At 33.6% G+C, this 19797-nt stretch overlaps 1 protein-coding gene across 2 annotated transcripts; it reads left to right on the top strand.

Annotated features, from left to right (window-relative positions):
• The first annotated feature begins 2543 nt into the window (after positions 1 to 2543).
• Positions 2544 to 18987, top strand: LOC145316038 (uncharacterized). 2 transcript variants are annotated; one of them, XM_080156305.1, is made up of 10 exons: positions 2544 to 3057; positions 3684 to 3758; positions 4191 to 4265; positions 4419 to 4478; positions 15981 to 16091; positions 16263 to 16329; positions 17135 to 17201; positions 17599 to 17666; positions 18174 to 18280; positions 18724 to 18987. In XM_080156305.1, exons 1-10 carry the CDS (start codon positions 3007 to 3009, stop codon positions 18814 to 18816), a joined length of 774 nt encoding a protein of 257 aa, XP_080012431.1. In that variant the 5' UTR covers positions 2544 to 3006; the 3' UTR covers positions 18817 to 18987. The 2 variants fall into 2 exon arrangements, with proteins under 2 accessions (XP_080012431.1, XP_080012433.1); XM_080156307.1 differs by having other exon boundaries at positions 3684 to 3762.
• Positions 18988 to 19797: the final 810 nt, after the last annotated feature.

Below are 19797 nucleotides of genomic sequence, written 5' to 3'. Positions count from 1 at the left end.
TAAATCCTAGGACAACAAATTACAATATTATAAGCGAAGCATTTATATAATAAAGGTCCAAAAATGTAAGAATGTCCATAAGCAGTTTCGTGTATTTATTTAATTTTGCAACAGAATTGTTTATTCTTATAATTTAATATTCAGCTCACTGTGTTCTGACACTCTATGAGTTTTCGTTTTTCCCACCGTCTGGTTTAAGAGCTTCGCTTTTATGGGTGTTGTCATCCTTGTCTAATTTGATTTTAGTTTAAAATTAAAATGTGGAGAATTTTTATAGGGGGAGGGGGTATTCTTTTTCTTCTAGGGAACATTTATAAAATCTCTAGTAAAATAGCCTTCAACCTGCCGAGGACCAACATTAAGCTTTCCTGTCGTGAAAAAGTTCTAAATAGACAAACATCAAATTATGTTAATAAAAGTTATTTGTTTAGCCTACTTCACTGAAAAGAAGATATGGACTGAGTATTGAGTAATCAATTTTTTTTTTTAAACGTAAAATCCAATTCTTATCTCTAAAGTGTCACTTTTAGGTGCGTAGCATTTGTATAAATGTTCTTTTTCTTTTAAACTTTCTTTTCTGGGCATACCTTTTGGTTTCATTCAATATTCATATTGTTTTTAATTTTTATTTGCAGTTTAAGCTGATTTTTGTTTCATACTTAAAAACTTAACTTTATCATCTGTTTTTCTACCTTGGCGTTGAGGGTTCAAAATTCCTGGCTTAGTTAAGATGTAAAATATTTATCATTAATTTAAAGTTAGTATAAATATTTGTATGTATTTCTTAATATTTGCAAGAAATTAATTTTGTGACACTTATCTCTTGCTATCGTCCTTGTTATTACTAGAACAAAACGAGGATTAATACTTTCAAGAGTCAAATTGTAAATATAATTTTAAGTAGCAGAGCTACATTCCAAGTAATCCAAGTGTCTGTCTGTTTTCATTAAAGCACAGTTATTGGTATTCTTACCATGATTATGATTGTCCCAGTGTATCACAAATCTTATCCTTATACTAAAGTAACAGGATATTTGTCTGTGTGTCTGTACCGAAGGATCTCGCTAACCGCTGAACCGATCGGGTTCTCCTTAACAGGGTAGCTTCTCATAAGTCCTGGGAAGGTTTATAACTATTTTCTTGGGGGGTGGGACACCCCCAACCCCTCCCCAAAATGAAAAATATCCCCCCCTCAAAAAACAAAAAAATTTACGTTTTTAACTAAAATTAAAAATGATGAGGGGGGCACTCCCCCCCCCCAAAAAAAAAAAAAATTTTACCCCCCAAAATATTTTTTTTTAATTTTTCTTTTAAAATCTAAAATAAGAAATTGGGTTATCAAATTCGACTCCCCCCTCCTCATATGCCCCTAGAGGACTCTAGGGGCGTAGCCGCTAGTACACAAATAATGTAATAATCTATGAAGTGTAATTTAGTAATGCTTTTTTTCCCAGCCGTTTTGTGTAAACTGGGAATTGTTCTTGGTAAATATACACATAAGTAACAGTTTATCTGTCCGTGAGTCTGTCTGTACCGCTGGACCCATTTGGTTCTCCTTTACAATCTAGCTTCTAATAGGTTCAGGTAAGGTTTATAACTATTTTGGAGGAGGGTACCATCAACCTCCCAGGAAAAATTTCTCCAGAAAAAAAAACACCATACACTAAAAAAATTGTTTCCTTTTTCTTTAAAATTCAAAATGCGCGGTGGTCGACTCCCCTTCCTGAAGTGCCTTGGGGTCTCTAGGAGCGACGAGCGTAGCCGCAATTACGTTAATAAATGAGCTCCTTTTACTGGACGCTAATGTCCTGTTTCGGAGATAAAAATATGCACCATAATTTTTTTTATTGGAAGATGATCACTTGTACAATTTCTTTATCTATTTCACATTGACTTCATAACACTATTAAAAATCCCATTGAAAATAGAAATAAACAAAAATGATTTTGTCATCAAAGTTTAATAGTCTTAATTAATTATGCGGATACGCCTCAAGAGGCTTTAGAGGCACTTGGGCGAATGAATGAAGAAAGTCGACGCATGACTTCAGTTTTAGTTTTTTTTTAAGTAATTAAAATTTTATCTTGGAGAGTCTTTCAAAAAACTGTGGGTCTTTAGGGATTGCCAACCAATCAAAATTTAATAAACTTTGGACACTTTAGATATAAGAAATTAATATTATATACCTAAAATCTTAATTAACACTATTTTTATTATGATTAATGTTTAATTAGAGAATTTCCTTATTAACCTCATAATTGCAAAGACGACATATTACTTTAAAAAGAAATAGCGGTATCAGTCAAAACAAAGCCGAAAATAGGGTGCCGACTTTTTTATTTCCGTAAATACTCAATATTAATTTTAGAATTAAGATTCTTTTGATAACAGTTTTTGACTTTCAGATTGAATTTTACTAAAGATATTTCAAATGAGAAAATATTTTTTTGAATTATTATTTTTTATGGCACTTCTGTCCACATGTACTTCAAAATTTAGCCCTCCAAACTCGTTATTAATTTCATAATATTAATATTTAGGCTTCTTTGACTATGCATTGCATACTGTGGTGTGGGCCTGAATACAAGCGCATTCACAATTTACGTACTATCAGAATGGATTTAGAAATATACGTGGATTTTATGACAGGAGGCAAATTGTCGTTATTTAATTAAGCCCGCTTCAAATTTCACTTTATAAGATCGAGAACTTAAAAACTTAATAGATCCAAGTAATGCATGATATATGATATATAAAGCCATTGTATGGCCTATAAGTAGGTATTTATTGGAATCCTGAGCCTAGCCGTTACAAGGCGATTTCTAATATTTAAGCCTTATCTAGAATGACATATGTGGACAGGTATTGTTCTACTTTTTATTTTATAGATAATAAATGTTTGCCTTATACGTGTGATATAATGTCAAAAAATCAAGTAGTTAAAATTTTATTGTATTTATATTTACATTTTAATATTTTCAGAGAATAACCTTACAGTTGACTAAGATGGCAAGTATTGTGAAGAATACCCAAGCACTCCTCAACAAATTGTTCACGGTACATAGTCTAATAATATTATATTTTATAGCAGATTTACATGTAAATCAAATTTAGAACTGGGGTAGTTTTACATTTTCAGTTTTTATTTCAATTTATAGTTGACATGACCCTATCCTATATTTCTTTTCCTAACCGATTTAATAGATCTTTTGTTTCAGTCCTGAGAAAGATAGACCGATATATGGTAGATAAGCCAAGTAAAAGATATAACACGAAATAAATAAAGAAATATAAATAATCTAAAATTAGTTGGAAGCATGGAAAACAAAATAGTTTTAAATGATAAAAAAAATCGGCTGTAAATTTGAGACATAAAGAAAATAAACGTTCGGCCTAAGAAAGCATAAGTCTATAGGTAGCTCCCTTAAGTCTATAGGTAGCTCCCAATAAGTCTATAGTAGCTCCCAATAGTGTCGAAAACCTGCTGTCAGGGACAAGCAATGGAAATTTGTTCTAACCCACTTTCAAAGTTGCTCTCTCAATAACAGTATCTCTCTCCCATCGTGGTTTTACCCAACAAAATATCCAAATTTTCAACAATCTTAAGTAAAATTGCTGAATAAAAGCCTCTGGATTATTGCGAAATGGACAAAAATAGTACTTTTTATTGTTGTATACTTAAGGAAGTGAACATGCCCGAATCTCATGGACTCCAACACTGTCTCACTGTTCTCGATCATATGGACAAAGCTATTCAGGCAGGTTGGCATGAGTAATATTAACATATTCATATATTTTTTGAAGATTATAAAATCAGTCTGTTTGTCTTTTAATATCTCCGGGTTTTTTTTTGCTTACAAGATGTTTCATCAGCCATTAACATTTCTTGATATTATTTTTTTGTTATCTTAATAATTCGTGACCTATGTACTATTAATTCATTATTATTTAAGCAATCTGTCAGGCGCTATCATGAGCAATTATAATAAATAAAAAATAAGGGGGATGGATAGTGTTTCGTTTCTTGTTTTTTTTACTTTATGTAAGGATAGGTTATACCCTCCCCTTATTTTTAATTTGTTTATCAAATAATTGAGATGTTGGTGGGGGATGTTATCAGTGCTCAACCGGCACTGTGGAAAAAGCACCAACTGTCTCCAAAATTATAAATTTTAGTTTTTTATTCTTAGTCTGATGACGAATCTTCAGGAAAACTGACAGACTCTAAAAAACTGACATTGCGGCTAGCAGCTCTTCTTCATGAGGTAGGCTGAATTATAAAAACGAGAAGGACAACATAAATTAGATAGGTATCCTTTTTTACAAAGTATTAAGTATTTTTATTTTTCCGTATGTCTTGGTATAGTTTTAGGATGTTTCTTCCCTCCCCCTAAAAATAATTTATTTTTATATTGTAGGCGGATGACCACAAATATTTTAAAGATGGAACAAACAACGCACAAAATATCCTGAAAGAGGTATGATATGCATACATTTTAAAATTGACAGCATACCTGCATTACTTGGGTTTTCGCCACCCAAACGCCACCGAAGACTGGCCATTGATAAACGGGACACGCGATCATAAGCATAGCAATGAACATTTTTCACCATAAATATTAGATTCTCAGATAGCAAAGTATTCACTTATTTTATCATTTAAATCATAAAATAATACTTCTTATATCTTAATTTTACTTCATGGAAAATCTATAGTTCTAATCTGTAAAATATTTTCATTCTTGTTCATTTTTCAAGCACGTATCTTCAGTTTAAAAGCATATATCTTCATTTTTAAAAATTTTTAGCATGGATCTTCATTTTTTAAACGTCAATCTTCATTTTTTTAGCGTCAATCTTCATTTTTTTAGCGCCAATCTTCATTTTAAAAGCATGGATCTTCATTTTTTAAGCAGGAATCTTCATTTTTAAGCGTCAATCTTCATTTTTTAAGCATGTATCTTTATTTTTTAAGCGTGGATCTTCATTTTTATAGCGGGAATCATCATTTTTTAAGCTTATTTCTTCATTTTTTTAGCATCAATCTTCTTTTTTTAGCGCCAATCTTCATTTTAAAAGCGTGGGTCTCCATTTTTTAAGCACGTATCTTCATTTTTTAAGTATTTTTAGCATGTATCTTCATTTTTTAAGTATTTTTAGCATGTATCTTCATTTTTTACGCGTCAATCTTCATTTTTTAAGTGTTAATCTTCATTTTTTTAGCATCAATCTTCATTTTATAGCGCCAATCTTCATTTTAAAAGCATGGATCTTCATTTTTTATGCACGGATCTTCATTTTTTAAGCATGTATCTTCATTTTTTAAGCATGGATCTTCATTTTTTAAGCGTGGATCTTCATTTTTAAAGCGGGAATCCTCATTTTTAACGCGTCAATCCTAATTTTTTAAGTGTCAATCTTCATTTTTTTAGCATCAATCTTCTTTTTTTTAGCGCCAATCTTCATTTTAAAAGCATGGATCTTCATTTTTTATGCGTGGATCTTAATTTTTTAAACATGTATCTTCATTTTTTAAGCATGGATCTTCATTTTTTAAGCATGGATCTTCATTTTTTAAGCATGGAGCTTCATTTTTTAACATCAATCTTCATATTTTTAGCGTGGATCTTCATTTTTAAAGTGTCAATCTTCATTTTTTTAGTGTCAATCTTCATTTTTTTAGCGTCAATCTTCATTTTTTAGCATGGATTTTCATTTTTTAATCATAAACCTTATTTTTTATAGCATGGATCATCATTTTTAAAGCTTCAATCTTCATTTAAAAGCATGAATCTTCATTTTAAAGCGCCAATCTTCATTTTTAGGCGTCAATCTTCATTTTTTGAGCAGCAATCTTAATTTTTTAGCGTGTATCTTTATTTTTTAAGCATGTATCTTCATTTTTTAAGCATGTATCTTCATTTTTTAAGCACTTTTCTTCATTTTAAAAACATGGATCTTCATTTTTAAAGCATGGATCTACATTTTTAAAGCGTCAATCTTTATTCTTTAGCATGGATCTTCATTTTAAAGCATGGATCTTCATTTTTAAAGCGTGGATCTTCATTTTTTAAGCGTGTATATACATTTGAAAGGCATGTATCTTCATTTTTAAAGAATGTATCTACATTTTCTAAGCGTGGATCTTCATTTTTTAGCAAGGATTTTTATTTTTTAAGCGTGGATCTTTATTTTATAAGCATGTATCTTTATTTTATAAGCATGTATCTTCATTTTTAAAGTGTGTATCTTCATTTTTTAAGCATGGATCTTTATTTTCTAAGTGTGGATCTTTATTTTCTAAGTGTGGATCTTCATTTTTAGAAGTGTATCTTCATTTTAAAAGTGTGCATCTTTATTTTTTAAGCATGGATCTTCTTATTTTAAGCATGTAAATTCATTTTAAAAGCATGGATCTTCATTTTCTAAGCGTGGATTTTTAAATGATATTAAAAAAAATTCTGACACAAATTAAGATTTTTAAAGTCAATTTTACTGATTACAATTACAGATTTGCCATGAAGTAAAATTAATATATAAAAAAATTATTTAATAATTTAAATGATAATGCAAATGAATACATTTTTTATCTTTGAACATGATATTACAGGTGTAAAAAGTTTATTGCAATGATTATGATAGCCTGTCAGTTTAATCTTTGGCCACAACTTCAGAGGTTGTACTACAAGCTGTGTCTTTTCTATTACAAGCTCTGTCTTTTCTCTTGAAAGTTGTGTCTTTTGTGAGGCCAGAATCCCCAAAAGACCGAGCTTGTAAGAGAAAAGACATGACTTGCAATCACAAAAGACAGAGATTGTATTACAAGCTGTGTCTTTTCTCTCTCAGTGCCTTGATACCCTACGAAGACTAGACATCGATATCTCCACCCTTACTCCCGTAGTAGAGCGCCAAAGACGAGGAACCAGGAGCTTGAGTGTCAAACACTATACAGTAGTCAAGCTGCCCTTAAGAGCGAGAAAAGTGGTGGCGAGGGTTGACAAAACGGGTCCAGCTCAGGCCACAGATGAGCTACAGAAATTATTTTGGTGTCTATGGATTCGTTTTGAGATTCTACTAGCAGTTACCATTTGAACCCATAGTTTTAAGTCACTCTGTGCCCCAAAATCAGGCAACCTTAACCGGTAGAAGGAGCGACCCAATTTGAAAAAGTTATTAATAAAAGATGCTCTAAATGCTGTCAAGAATGTCCACACATTTTGGTGTTGATATCTTAACCCTACATCTGCTAGAAGCATGCTAAAGACTGTATACCAGAGCGAGTATACAGTAGTCTACTTGACTAAGGAATGGTGTTTGATAGAGCAAAAAGTGTCAAGAATGTCCACACTAAGTTTGGTTTTGATATCTCAACCCTAGCTCTGCTGGTAGACTTCCAAAGACGAGGTACCGGAGCGAGTATATGGGTAAGTTTGACTACTGTATAGCATTTGACACTAGCGCTCGTATTGATACCTCGACTTTGGGAGTCTACCAGGCAGCCTAGAGAAGACTAGCATAACCAAACTTGGTACAGGGCACCCTTAGGCATCAGAGAGCATATCACATATCAGAGAGCACTTAGGGCGCCCTGAACTGTGGTACCCAAAAACTTGGATTCCTGTATCTTGACTTCAGGGTTTAAGTTCCCTCTAGAGTGACACCAGACCCCTAGTATGGTCCGGAAAGCTGTTCAGCTTGTCAAGACAAGTCTTTAGAGTACTTAAACTCATTTCTAGCTTGACGGAGAGTGGAGTTATGAAGATTCTACCATACGCAACCCATCTCAGCAGGACGGGAGTAGTAACTGCAGATCTGGAAAACAAGTGCAAGTCACCATATGCAGGGTTGTCATTTTGGGCGGGCGGTTTTGGGCCGCCCAACATAAGGTCCTTTTGGGCAGTTTTGGCATCTCCCTTTTGGGGGATGAGAAAAAGGGGAGTGGGTGAAAAAAAGAGGGGAGGGCGGGCCTATTTTTTGGGTGATACTTCACTATTATATAAATTAGTAAGCTTTTTTTTGTATCTAGAGAAGGATTTCATTAACCGCTGAACTGATATGTTTCTTCTTCTCAGTGAAGGATCTTGCTAACCACTAAACCGATATGGTTCTCCTATACAGTGGAGCTTTTATAGGTCCTGAGATGGTTTTAGGCTATTTTATTTAAAATAATAAGTTTCGGCATGATTTAAGGCTATTTTGCTGCCTTCTCATAATATTAAAGAAAATTTTCGAGGAGTAAAACTCAATATAAAATATAAATACTTATCCAGGGTCCAGGGAGGTTCTGTATTGTCATTGTTAATTTAAGGTTTACCATATATTTTCTGAGTACAGTCCTTTTGGGCAGATATGGGCACTAGGGCGGGTTCATATTGGAATTAGACAAAGAGGAGATGTGCAACAGATAAAACTAACTTAAATAAATTTTCTGACCGAAAAAGAATTTTAAAAAATTGATATTTAGAATGCAACCACTTAAAAATGTATTTCATTAATAAAAAAATATGCAAAGACAACAATCAAGTACTCTTTACTTATTATCTCAGTTCCTAGTAGTGCTAGAGGGCTAAATTTTTTTGTGCATTTCCCCAGTTATATAATAAATTTTCGACTATAAGTCAGTCAAAGTCATATTTTGCTTCCTTATCCTTTATTTACCAACGACCAGACATACAATTGTATAGCTATTTGTCAATCAGAGTAAAAATATTTTTGAATCAGAATTATGGCTTCATTGTGCTCCCTGAAAAGGCCTTGAGGAGTAGAATCAGGAACTTTTGTCCGTTTCAAAATATCTCATTCTTAGCCTTAGAAATGACTAAAAAACCACCATTTTTAAAGGTTTATTGAGAATTGTCCAACTTGTAGAGGTTTTTTGAGATTTTCTCAGGCTAGGAACGAGATTTTTTGAAACGGTCAAAAGTTCCTGATTCTACTCCTCAATGCCTTTCCTGGGAGCACCATGAAGCCATAGTTCTGATTCAATAAATTTTTGACACCCATTTACAAATAGCTATACAATTAAATGTCTGGTCATCACCGTAGACTTAGGATAAATTTAAATCATCCAGAGGTGTATTGTACTCATAAAATTCATTTGCAGATCCCCGCTTTGGTCTCAGAAAAAAAATGTCCATAGTCGACCCCACCCTAATAAGCACCCTCTGTTTTGGGGGGTAAAAAGGGGAGTGGGTAAAAAAGAGGGGGTGAAAAAAGGGGAGTGGGTAAAAAAGAGGGGGATGGGGCGGGCATATTTTTTGGGTGATATTAACTATTTTATAAATTAAGTAAGCTTTGTTTTGTAGGGTAAAGCGGGGCGATCTCGGTTTTGAGGTGAAGTCGGTATTTTTTGGACCACCTTCATTAAATGACATTTTTCTCCATGTTCTAATCGACTGACAGAAAAAAACATAAAATCAAATTTATTCCTTATTAAATTGCCTACAAAAAAGTATAAATGAAATTTTTGTGAGATGAATTTTTAGGGCACTTATTGGGTCTTAATGTCGGACGACAAAAAAATTTTTTTTTCCGATTTTTTTGCTTTGGTCGGTAAAATGGTCATTTGGACAAAAACTGGTAAGAGCTAGAGCTTAGACGTCTTCAGGGGACTTATTAAGATTTTAATGGGCTATCCATTTCCGTTTAAAACTTTAAAAAAGCTTGTATAGTTTTTTCTTAAATCGACTAAAAGTGAAGCGGGGCGAACCTGGTTTTTTCACTTTTTATACTAACTTTTTCAATTTTATATAAAAAAGTGAAATTTTCGAGGGAAAAAAGTCAAAGAGAAAAGTCATTTTCTAGTAAATCCCGTAAAGGTGTGTGTTATAAGGCCTAAAAATAGTAGTAGAACGATAAGGTGCTCTATATAGTGGTATTCCCTATTGAATAGAACAATAGGGAAATTTTTTTTTTTTTTGATAACCGTACCTGGAATATCTATCATGAGAAATTTCTATCAAACGCTTTGTTTGGCTCAAACTGACAAAAATTAAAAAATAAATAATTATAATAATAATGTTTTCTATAGGTACAAGGTAAAGGTTAAGAACAATCTATACCATTAAATAAAGGAAGAAGCCATTCTTTACAGGTTGTACGAGCAGTGAACATTAAAATGAAACTTTAACAAATCATTAATACAATGACTTAGTGAAACAAACCAACACAACAAGTTACATACAGACAATTTTGAAAACATTCAGATATACAATCTATATAAGAAGGTAAGAGATTCAAAGTGGAGGTTGCATGTCATATTCTTTCTTTGCTTGTTGTGTATTATGTCATTTTTAGTTTCAAATCCTATTTTAAAGCCAGAATATTTTTTTTTATAATAAAGATTGACCAAAATATAGTTGAAAAACAAGTTAGTTTTTGATAATGAAAGTTTAATTTACAGAAAAAACCTTCTACTTCAAAGCAAACAAACATGAAATTCCACAAACATAAAACTAATTTTTGTCACCTTGAATAAATCAACCTGTAAAGAATGGCTTCTTCCTTTGTTTATGGTATAGATTGTTCTTAACCTTTACCTTGTACCTATAGAAAACATTATTATTATAATTATATTTTTTTAAATTTTTGTCAGTTTGAGCCAAACAAAGCGTTTGATAGAAATTTCTTATTTTTTAAAGATATTCCAGGTACGGTTATCAAAAAAAAAAAAAAAATTTCCCTATTGTTCTATTCAATAGGGAATACAAATATATAGAGCACCTTATCGTTCTACTACTATTTTTAGGCCTTATAACACACACCTTTACGGGATTTACTAGAAAATGACTTCCATCTTTCTCGTACTTTGAAATTTTTTTTTTTTTTGTAGAAAAAATTGTTGAATCTTCATAAATTTTTTTTGTGAATGCTCTTGATTACATTTAGCAACTTTAACCTAAAGGGCATGCTGTAATTAAATCAATATGTCATAGGTTTTTTGAAGCTGTAAAATCGACCACAGATTTTGCCAAACTTTTCTTTTTTTTCAACTTGATTTTTTAAGGAAATTTTGCTAATAGAACTAATTTTTTTTTTGGCCAAATCTATTCAAAATTGCCTGAATTTTTAGGATCAGGCCTTAAAAGTCATAAAAAGTTATTTTTTCTAAGTATTTTTATGTTTTTTATCAAAAAAATTTTCGGAAAAAAAGTCAAATCTCGCGTACTTCAGAAAATTATTTTTTTTGGTAGAAAAAATTGACCTATCTTAATAAAAATTTTTGTGCATACTCTTTATTACATTTAGCAACTTTTACCTTTTGGGCATGCTGTAATAAAATCAATTTGTCAGGTCTTGGTCCCATTTAAAAAAAGTTATTTTTACGATTTGCAGGTTCAAAAAACCGAAAAAAAACACAGAGTTCGCCACGCTTTACCCTATCTAAAAAAGGATTTTGCTAACCGCTGAACCGATATGGTTCTCCTTTCTAGTGGAGCTTTTATAGGTCCTTAGATGGTTTTATGCTACTTTATTTCTAATAATAAGTCTCAGTATGGTTTTAGGCTATTTTATATCCTTTTTATATGCTTTTTACGACATTTGCCCTAAAAGAGTGCCCAAAACCACTTTTGAGCGCCCAAAACCCTTTTGGGCAATTGGGCTGCCCAATATCAAAAAAAGTGCCTAATATGAAAACCCTATGGGCTACAGTTGAGCTAGAACGGAGGTTAAGGTGTCTATGGAGAGCTCTTGGCATTCTGAAGAGATAACTCGACACATATGGTAGTCTAAAGTCACTCTAGAGGGTACTTAGGGCGCCCTGAAGACACTGGTAGTCAATCTGAAGGGTGCTGCCAGCCTAGCACTAAATCCAAGTCTTGACTTTGGCAAGCCACAAGTCAGGCTACAGTTGAGATATCGACCTCTAGTCTTTTGTATAGTGTCTGTTAGGCATCTGACTATCATCTCCTAGCTTGGTAAAGTCATATCTCAAATAAGAAAATCGAGCAGGCCAAAGGCATTCAATCTTAGTTTTGGGTCCATTGAGATGATTTATGATGATTTTTAGAACAAAATGATTTTTGATGAAAATCAATGATTTTTTCATGCCTTGCCATTTTTGCCAAAAATGGCCATTTTGGAGGGTTTTTGTAAAAGTGCTGTAAAACGCATCAAAGTTGAGATAATGACTTCAAATTTGATACAGATACTCTTGAGCATTTGTCTGAGCACCTCCTAGCTCAGACACAGCTTAGCTTGGGAAGTCTCTAGTCCAACTTTCAAAAATCTCAAAATTTTGACATCACGATTTTTTTTCTTATATGAACCAGCATAGTCCCCTGACACCAAAAACACCTTTGAAAGTGGTTTTGGTTGCCTAGAACTGATTCTATGGGCCAAAAAATTCATACAAGAACTCAAATTTTGAAAATTTCTCAGTTCTCGTCTTTGGGGGTCACTAACCCCCCTAAGGAGTCAAAAATTGTCCAAAAGGCTTTTTATAAAAGTTGTTCAGCTTGCCATGCTGAGCGTTTAGAGTACTTAAAAGGGCAGTTACCATTTGAACCCATAGTCTAAAGTCACTCTAGACCTTAGGGTACCTTGAAAATGATAGGCTGACATAAGGATTTCCAAGATTTCAGCTTAGAGTCCTCGGTTTGACTACAGTTGTCTGAGAGGGCACTTTACTTCAACGTGATATGATCTATGATGCCATGAGATACCACATACTAAGTTTGGTTAAACTGAGTCTACTATAGGCAGCCTAGTAGATTCCCAAAGACGAGGTACTGAAGCGAGCATACTAGTAGTCACCTTGATTAAGGAATGGTGTTCAATAGAGCGAGAAAAGTGGCGGTGAGGGTTGACAAAACGGGTCTAGCTTAGGCCACAGATGACATACAGAGATCGTTTTGGTGTCTACGGAGAGCTTATAGTATTCTACTAGCACACAAGAATGTCCACACCAAGTTTGGTGTTGATATCTCAACCGTACCTCTGCTGGTAGAGCGCCAAAGACGAGGTACTGGAGCAAGTACGGTATAGTGGTTGTGTATACAAGGGAGAAGGTAGGGAGCAAAAAAGCGCTACAAAGGGTTGACAAAACAGGTCTAGCTCAGGCCACAGATGAGATACAGAAATTCTTTTGGTGTCTATGAATTCGTTATGAGATTCTACTAGTAGTTACCATTTGAACCCATAGTCTAAAGTCACTCTAAGTACTCGTACAGGTGCCCCAAAGTCAGAGCAAAGGGAGTAAGGGTTGAGATATCAATGTCTAGTCTTCGCCAGGGTGTCAGTCAGGCATCTGGTAGTACTCCCCTTGCTTTGTAGTGGGGCTTACTTGAGATACTTATAAAATAAGCAGAATGACATTTTCGATATCCTAAACGAGTGGACAGATTTTTATGAAATTAGTAGCATTTTAAAGCATTTATTTTTCTCTTTTGATTTTACTTTTATTTGCATTTTTAAGCCCACAAATGACGGATCTCGAGTTAAAATTATGAAACATTAGTACTTTTTATATTCTGTGAAATAGTATGATATTATCATGTGAGCTCTGAAAATTTTCCAAGAAATCAATATACATATTTATCTGCGCATAAATATGTACATTTGACCTTTTCATAATCTACGCGTGTAGGTTTTTAGGAGATATCTAACTTATGTACTTTTATTAGAAAGGCTCCAGATATCCAGGGACGGCATCCTCAATGCATCACGGAGATTTCCCCGGCACAACTGGACGTGACTATTCGGGAAACTCAGCATACACTCCGGCCTGCTTAAATGTCATGTGCAGACCTACTTGTATCCCCAGCCATCCCTGTATGATCAGAAACGCCCTCCAATACTCTGTAATTTTCCTATATGTATAATATGTATTCATTAATTTGTGTAAACTATATTTGTCTATTAAAAATATATCAGTTCCGCAGAAGCAGTTGTTAGTAGAGTATCAACTCCAATTTTTATGCAGCTATTACTAGCTGCCATTAATTATCCAGAAACTTATAAATCCCCTGTGGGTACTTGCGAGTAGTTTTGTTCTTTAACTTATCGGAGACGTTCAACTAAAGGGAACGAGTCGCTTCGCTCTTGTATTCTCTCAGCCGCAACGTTACCAACTCAACGAGTAGCGCCGTCACACCGCTCGAGGCGGGCTATCTTGGTTTTTAAAAAGTCAATAAGAACGTCCGATCCGGTACACCGGTATTTCAACTATCAAGACACAGAGAGAAAAGACAGAGCTTGTAAGACAAAAGACACAGCTTGTAAGAGAAAAGACAGAGGTTGTATTACAAGCTGTGTCTTTTCTCTTGCAAGTTTTGTTTTTCTAATACAAGCTCTGTCCTTAGTGGATTCTTGCCTTAAAAAAGACACGACTTGCAAGAGAAAAGACAGAGGTTGTATTACTAACTGTGTCTTTTCTCTTGCAAGTTTTGTCTTTTCTATTACAAGCTCTGTCTTTTGCGGATTCTGGCCTCACATGACTTGCAAGAGAAAAGACATGGCTTGTAATAGAAAAGACACAGCTTGTAAGAGAAAAGACAGAACTTGCAAAAACAGGTTCATTTGTGGTCCTGTCTTTTCTTACAATCTCTGTCTTTTCTCTTGCAAGTTGTGTCTTTTGAGAGGCCAAAATCCTCAAAAGACAGAGCTTGTAATAGAAAAGACACGAAAAGGTTGTATTACAGGCTGTGGCTTTTCTCTTGCAAGTGGTGTCTTTTCTATTACAAGCTCTGTCTATTGTGGATTCTGGCCTCACAAAAGACACAACTTGCAAGAGAAAAGACAGAGCTTGTAAGAAAAGACAGGACCGCAAATGAAGCTGTGTCTTTTCTATTACAAGCTCTGTCTTGTACAGACATTGCAAAGACACAGCTTGTAAGAGAAAAGACAGAACTTGCAAAAACAGGTCCTGTCTTTTCTTACAAGCTGTGTCTTTTATCTTGCAAGATTTGTCTTTTGAGAAGCCAAAATCCACAAAAGACAGAGCTTGTAAGAGAAAAGACACAACTTGCAATCACAAAAGAGTTGTATTACAAGCTGTGTCTTTCTCTTGCAAGTTTTGTCTTTTGAGAGGCCAAAATCCACATAAGACAGAGATTGTAAGAGAAAAGACACATTTCTCTTACAAGCTCTGTCTTTTCTCTTGCAAGTCATGTCTTTTGTGAGTCCAGAATCTAGAAAAGACAGGGCTTGTAATAGAAAAGACACAGCTTGTATTACAACCTCTGTCTTTAGTGATTGCAAGTTTTGTCTTTTCTACTACAAGCTCTGTCTTTTGTGAATTTTAACCTTTCAAAAGACAAAACTTGCATAGAAAAGACACAGCTTGTAAGAGAAAAGACAGAGCTTGTAAAAACAGGTTCATTTGCAGTCCTGTCTTTTCTTACAAGCTCTGTTTTTTGCAAGTTGAGTCTTTTGTAAGGCCAGAATCTACAAAAGACAGAGCTTGTAAGAGAAAAGACACGACTTGCAATCACTTAAGACAGAGATTGTATTACAAGCTGTGTCTTTTCTAATACAAGCCCTGTCTTTTCTAGATTCTGGACTCACAAAAGACATGACTTGCAAGAGAAAAGACAGAGCTTGTAAGAGAAAAGACACAGCTTGTAAAAGACACTACTTGCAAAAGACAGAGCTTCCTAGGGGTAGGGGAACTACACCCCCATTGTACAATCATAAACAGAGTAATTTAAGTTGAGTGTTGACTACGTTTTTTTAATGATAACCCATTGTATAATAATGAAATGGTCCATAATTAAGAACAGCCTGACTTAATAAGAGCATTTGAATACAACATCTACCTAGGACCCTTTTTTTATAAGCGAAAAAAATTACACTTATATACGCCGAAAAAAATGAAGATCAAAGTCTTCATGAAGATCTTATTATTTTGGCACCACTGAAGATTTTGAAAAGTAATGCAGGTATGATTGACAGAATATGAAAAAACAGCGGCTTCAAAGTATCTGAACTCTCAAAAAACCATTCATGGAAATACCACCTTTGTCTAACCTTCTTTTTAGGTGTTGAGTGGCCAAACTGAATATTCCAGCGTGTCTACTATTGAATCTGAAGTTCTTGAGATGATCTCCTATGTATCAGCTTCAGTCAATGGAAACAGTGTTCCTGAAAAGGTGTGGGATTTTTCCATAGGAAATTCTTATATCAGAAAATTAAATTATTGAAGTAACAATGTTATTTATTAAATCATTGTTTATCTTTTCTTAGAATTTCAAAGCGATTAATTGAGCCCCCAAAAATGATGATATTTGAGCGTAGTAGAGTTTTATTTAAGATTTTTTAAGGCCAAGGCAGATCCAACTTTTCTGTGGCCAAGATTTTGTGACAGACTGGAATCTATTGGTGTTATAGGTAATATTACCCTCTATTAGTCCAAATAAAGACCAAATGTTTGAATGTAGATATTTCGTTCCGAGTCTCTTAAGTAGCAACTACTTTAATATGTAGTGACAAGGTTTAGTTCTTTTTCATATTAATACAAATTATGATTTACATGTCTAATGACTAGGTACCTAGGTATTGTATTTTAGTCAGAATTTATTGTTTGATAGGTTAAATAATGAGATCCTTTTTGTATTAATTCGGGAGGGAGTGGACAATGGACATGGGGCTGTTTAATACAATAGTCCCTAAAGTGCTATAGGTATTAACGTGACTTTTTTTATTTTGATTGGTTGGTTCACTAAGTTGAGTGTCCAAACGTTTCAAGCACTAATTGTAATTTGCAGAAGGAGTAATTTTTATATATCATCATTGGGTATGTACATCAAGGGGGTGGGGGAGTTTTGACACATTTGCGTAAACCTGGTATCTAGGCTTTATCTTTGTACTGAGAGGATAGGTTATTAGAGATAAAATCATTCTTATATGATGAATTTCACGAAGTTTCAATATTTTTTTGGATAGACCTCCAGGTTCCGGAGCGGCAGGCCTCCAGGTGGTCTCTGTCCAGGTAAATTTTTTTTCATTTTCAAAATTTTTTTTAAAACTTCGTGAAATTCATCATATAAGAATGATTTTATCTTTAATAACCTATCCTCTCAGTCCAAAGATAAAGCCTAGGTACCAGGTTTACGCAAATGTGTCAAAACTCCCCCCCCCCCCCTTTATCATCACTCTAGATCCCGGGAATTATTAGTGTTTATATTGTTATTAGGCACAGTTCGTTGTTATCTGTACAACAGAGAAGTAGGGGCTCCTCTTTTCACTGATACTACCCCCAGGTAACATACAAATAATAATGCAAGTTCTTTTAGGCCTCTAGGGGCTTTTTAAAGAATGTAGAGCGGATTTTTTTTCTACGGGCAATTTCAAAAATCTTTTTTACCCTATAATAAGCTTCACTACATGTAAAGACGAGCCATATTGGTCATTTTTTTCGGTACACACAGACAGACAGACAAACATCCTGCCTCTTTTTCATGAGAATTATTTTGTCTTGATTGTGAGCTATAAATCAAATACATAGACTTTATTGTCCTTGATTTATTAAACAGCGTTAGCAGCAAAGCTACTCTAGAATATAATTTGTCTGTCAGTCAGTACGTAATGCTATGGGAAAATATGATCTTCTGGGCTGCTATTGAAGATAGACATCTCAAATTTGTTTTCATTTCCAAGACCCAAGAGTGAAGACGAAGTATGGAACTATGTAACTGAGGAAAGGTGGAATGGTTATCAAAATGGAGGTAAATGCTTTGACTGTTTTAAAATTGAGCTGTTTAATTGTAATTCTAGATCAACTTTTTAAATAATAATTAATCGGGAATGAACTACTATCATTAGCTAAGAGTCTATTTTAAAATCTAACTTTTAACTACTCTTTTTGGTGAATACTCAAACATTCAACTGAAACATTTAGAAACATTTTCCTTAGGTAATATTTAATTTCAGTGGGATGTCTTACCAAGGCTTTCCTATTGTCTAAATATATAGTATATTGTGTTAAAGAATTGTACTCAGAGAGGGAGGGGACATCACTGGTTCCAAAATCTTATAAACAAGTCTTCTCATTTGTTGGCTTAAAAACTTTGCCATTAACAATTTTGAATTAAAAAAGGGAATTAAACTGGGGGGGATAATTATAAATCAGTTTATTATTATTGTCTTATTTCTTAAGATCTTCAAAGTTTTACGATTCTTGATAATAAACTTTCGAATGTATTTAGTGGAATAATTAATAATGTTAAACCTAGGCAACAGTGCAAGTATGATGGACCATTATTATGATAAACTGCTGCAGATAGCTGTTTTCAAACCTCAGGTTGTCAACAACACTTATCTGGTTGAAGAAGCATCTAAGGAATATTTAGTTCTATCAACATGACCTAAAACATAAATAAATTTAATAAAAAAGATTCTTTATTTGAAAATATACTCTCTATATCTCTCTAGATTTGTAACATAAAAAAAAACAATAATAAATACTATTAAGATAATAAGTACTACCTAGCTGCTTCGCCCAAAGCATTTAGGGGGCCTTGTAATCAAATTGTTAAGAATATTAAAGAAAAATACCTAGTCTATAACCATCCCAAGGCATAAATCTAAAAATTAAACAGTTTAAAAACATCTCTGGACCAATGTTAAGCTTCCCTAAAAAAGGGAGTTCTTTTCTAAAGTTATCGAAATCATAAGCTTCAGACATAAAAGCCTTACTACTTTATATAATATCCATAGACACAGTGTTTCGCCCTTTTAGGGCTAGGACTAATAAATACCTGAACTAAATGAAAATGTATTCAGAGAGTGAAGCCATTGCTTGATGTTTGTGTTGAGTATGGTAAGACAGGAGTTGTTCCCGAGGACCTAATCATGTCTTATCAAAACAAAAGTTAATCACATTTGTTTCAACAAACTTGTTTCCTGTAATCTAATACCTAATCAGTCCAGTCATATCCGTAATATTTTGCTACGGATAAAATACCTTAACACTTTGGGTAAATGACATTTCTACCATTTCTATGAGATATACATGGTGCATTATTTGCCAAATGTACCACTTTTCTGCACTACCTCTCCGATTTTGTTAATACTCTATATTTTGGTCCGTTGGGTCATTCAAGGATGCTGGATGGCCAAAAAAAAGTTTCAGAGTCCCTGGATGTCTAGATATCTAGCTATCTATGAAGGTAGGTAACAAAAATGTAAAAAACACCCATTTTTTCACAATTTTTAAAAATTAATTTTTTCATCAATCTTACATCCAATCTATACATTTTATACACCAAAATGATCGTTTATTCATGTAAAAAGCGCACATAATGCTATTTTGGCCAAAACTCTAATTTTACAGGGTGTCCAACAAAAAGTGTATTTTGGATATCTAGCGTAATACCCAAAATACCTGTCCGAAAAAAATCATTTTTTTTGGCTTAAATCCTGTGTTTTATCTGTGTGCATATGTGGTATATAACGGTTCGGACCACCCGGGACTATAAGGTTGTCAAATTTCACTTTGGGACACCCTGTAAATGTGATTTTTGCGTCTGTAGAGCTAAAACTTTGTCCAAATTGGCTATTTTTTTCAAATTACTCTAATATGAGTCTTAGTATGTTTGGCCATAGTGTTTTCTGACCAGATCAATATTTTCATATTTTTTGGACACCCTGTATTTTCAAAAAAAGAGAAAAAAAATTTTTGTTTTTTTTTAAATTTTTTTTCTATTTTTAAGTTACTTAAAACTGTCATATAGATACAGATTTTGACTAATAACAATAATATTTGCCTATTTTACAATTTTTTACACTTTTGGGACACCCTGTGCATGTTTTTGAAAAATGATGGTTTTTGCCCATTTTTGGGGGGAAGGAGTCGTT

This window comes from Acartia tonsa, chromosome 4 (genome assembly GCF_053477335.1).
Source record: "Acartia tonsa isolate MP-2025a chromosome 4, ASM5347733v1, whole genome shotgun sequence".
NCBI lineage: Eukaryota > Metazoa > Arthropoda > Copepoda > Calanoida > Acartiidae > Acartia > Acartia tonsa.
Note: the sequence above shows the minus strand (reverse complement) of the source record. Positions and strands in the feature narration are given on the sequence as shown.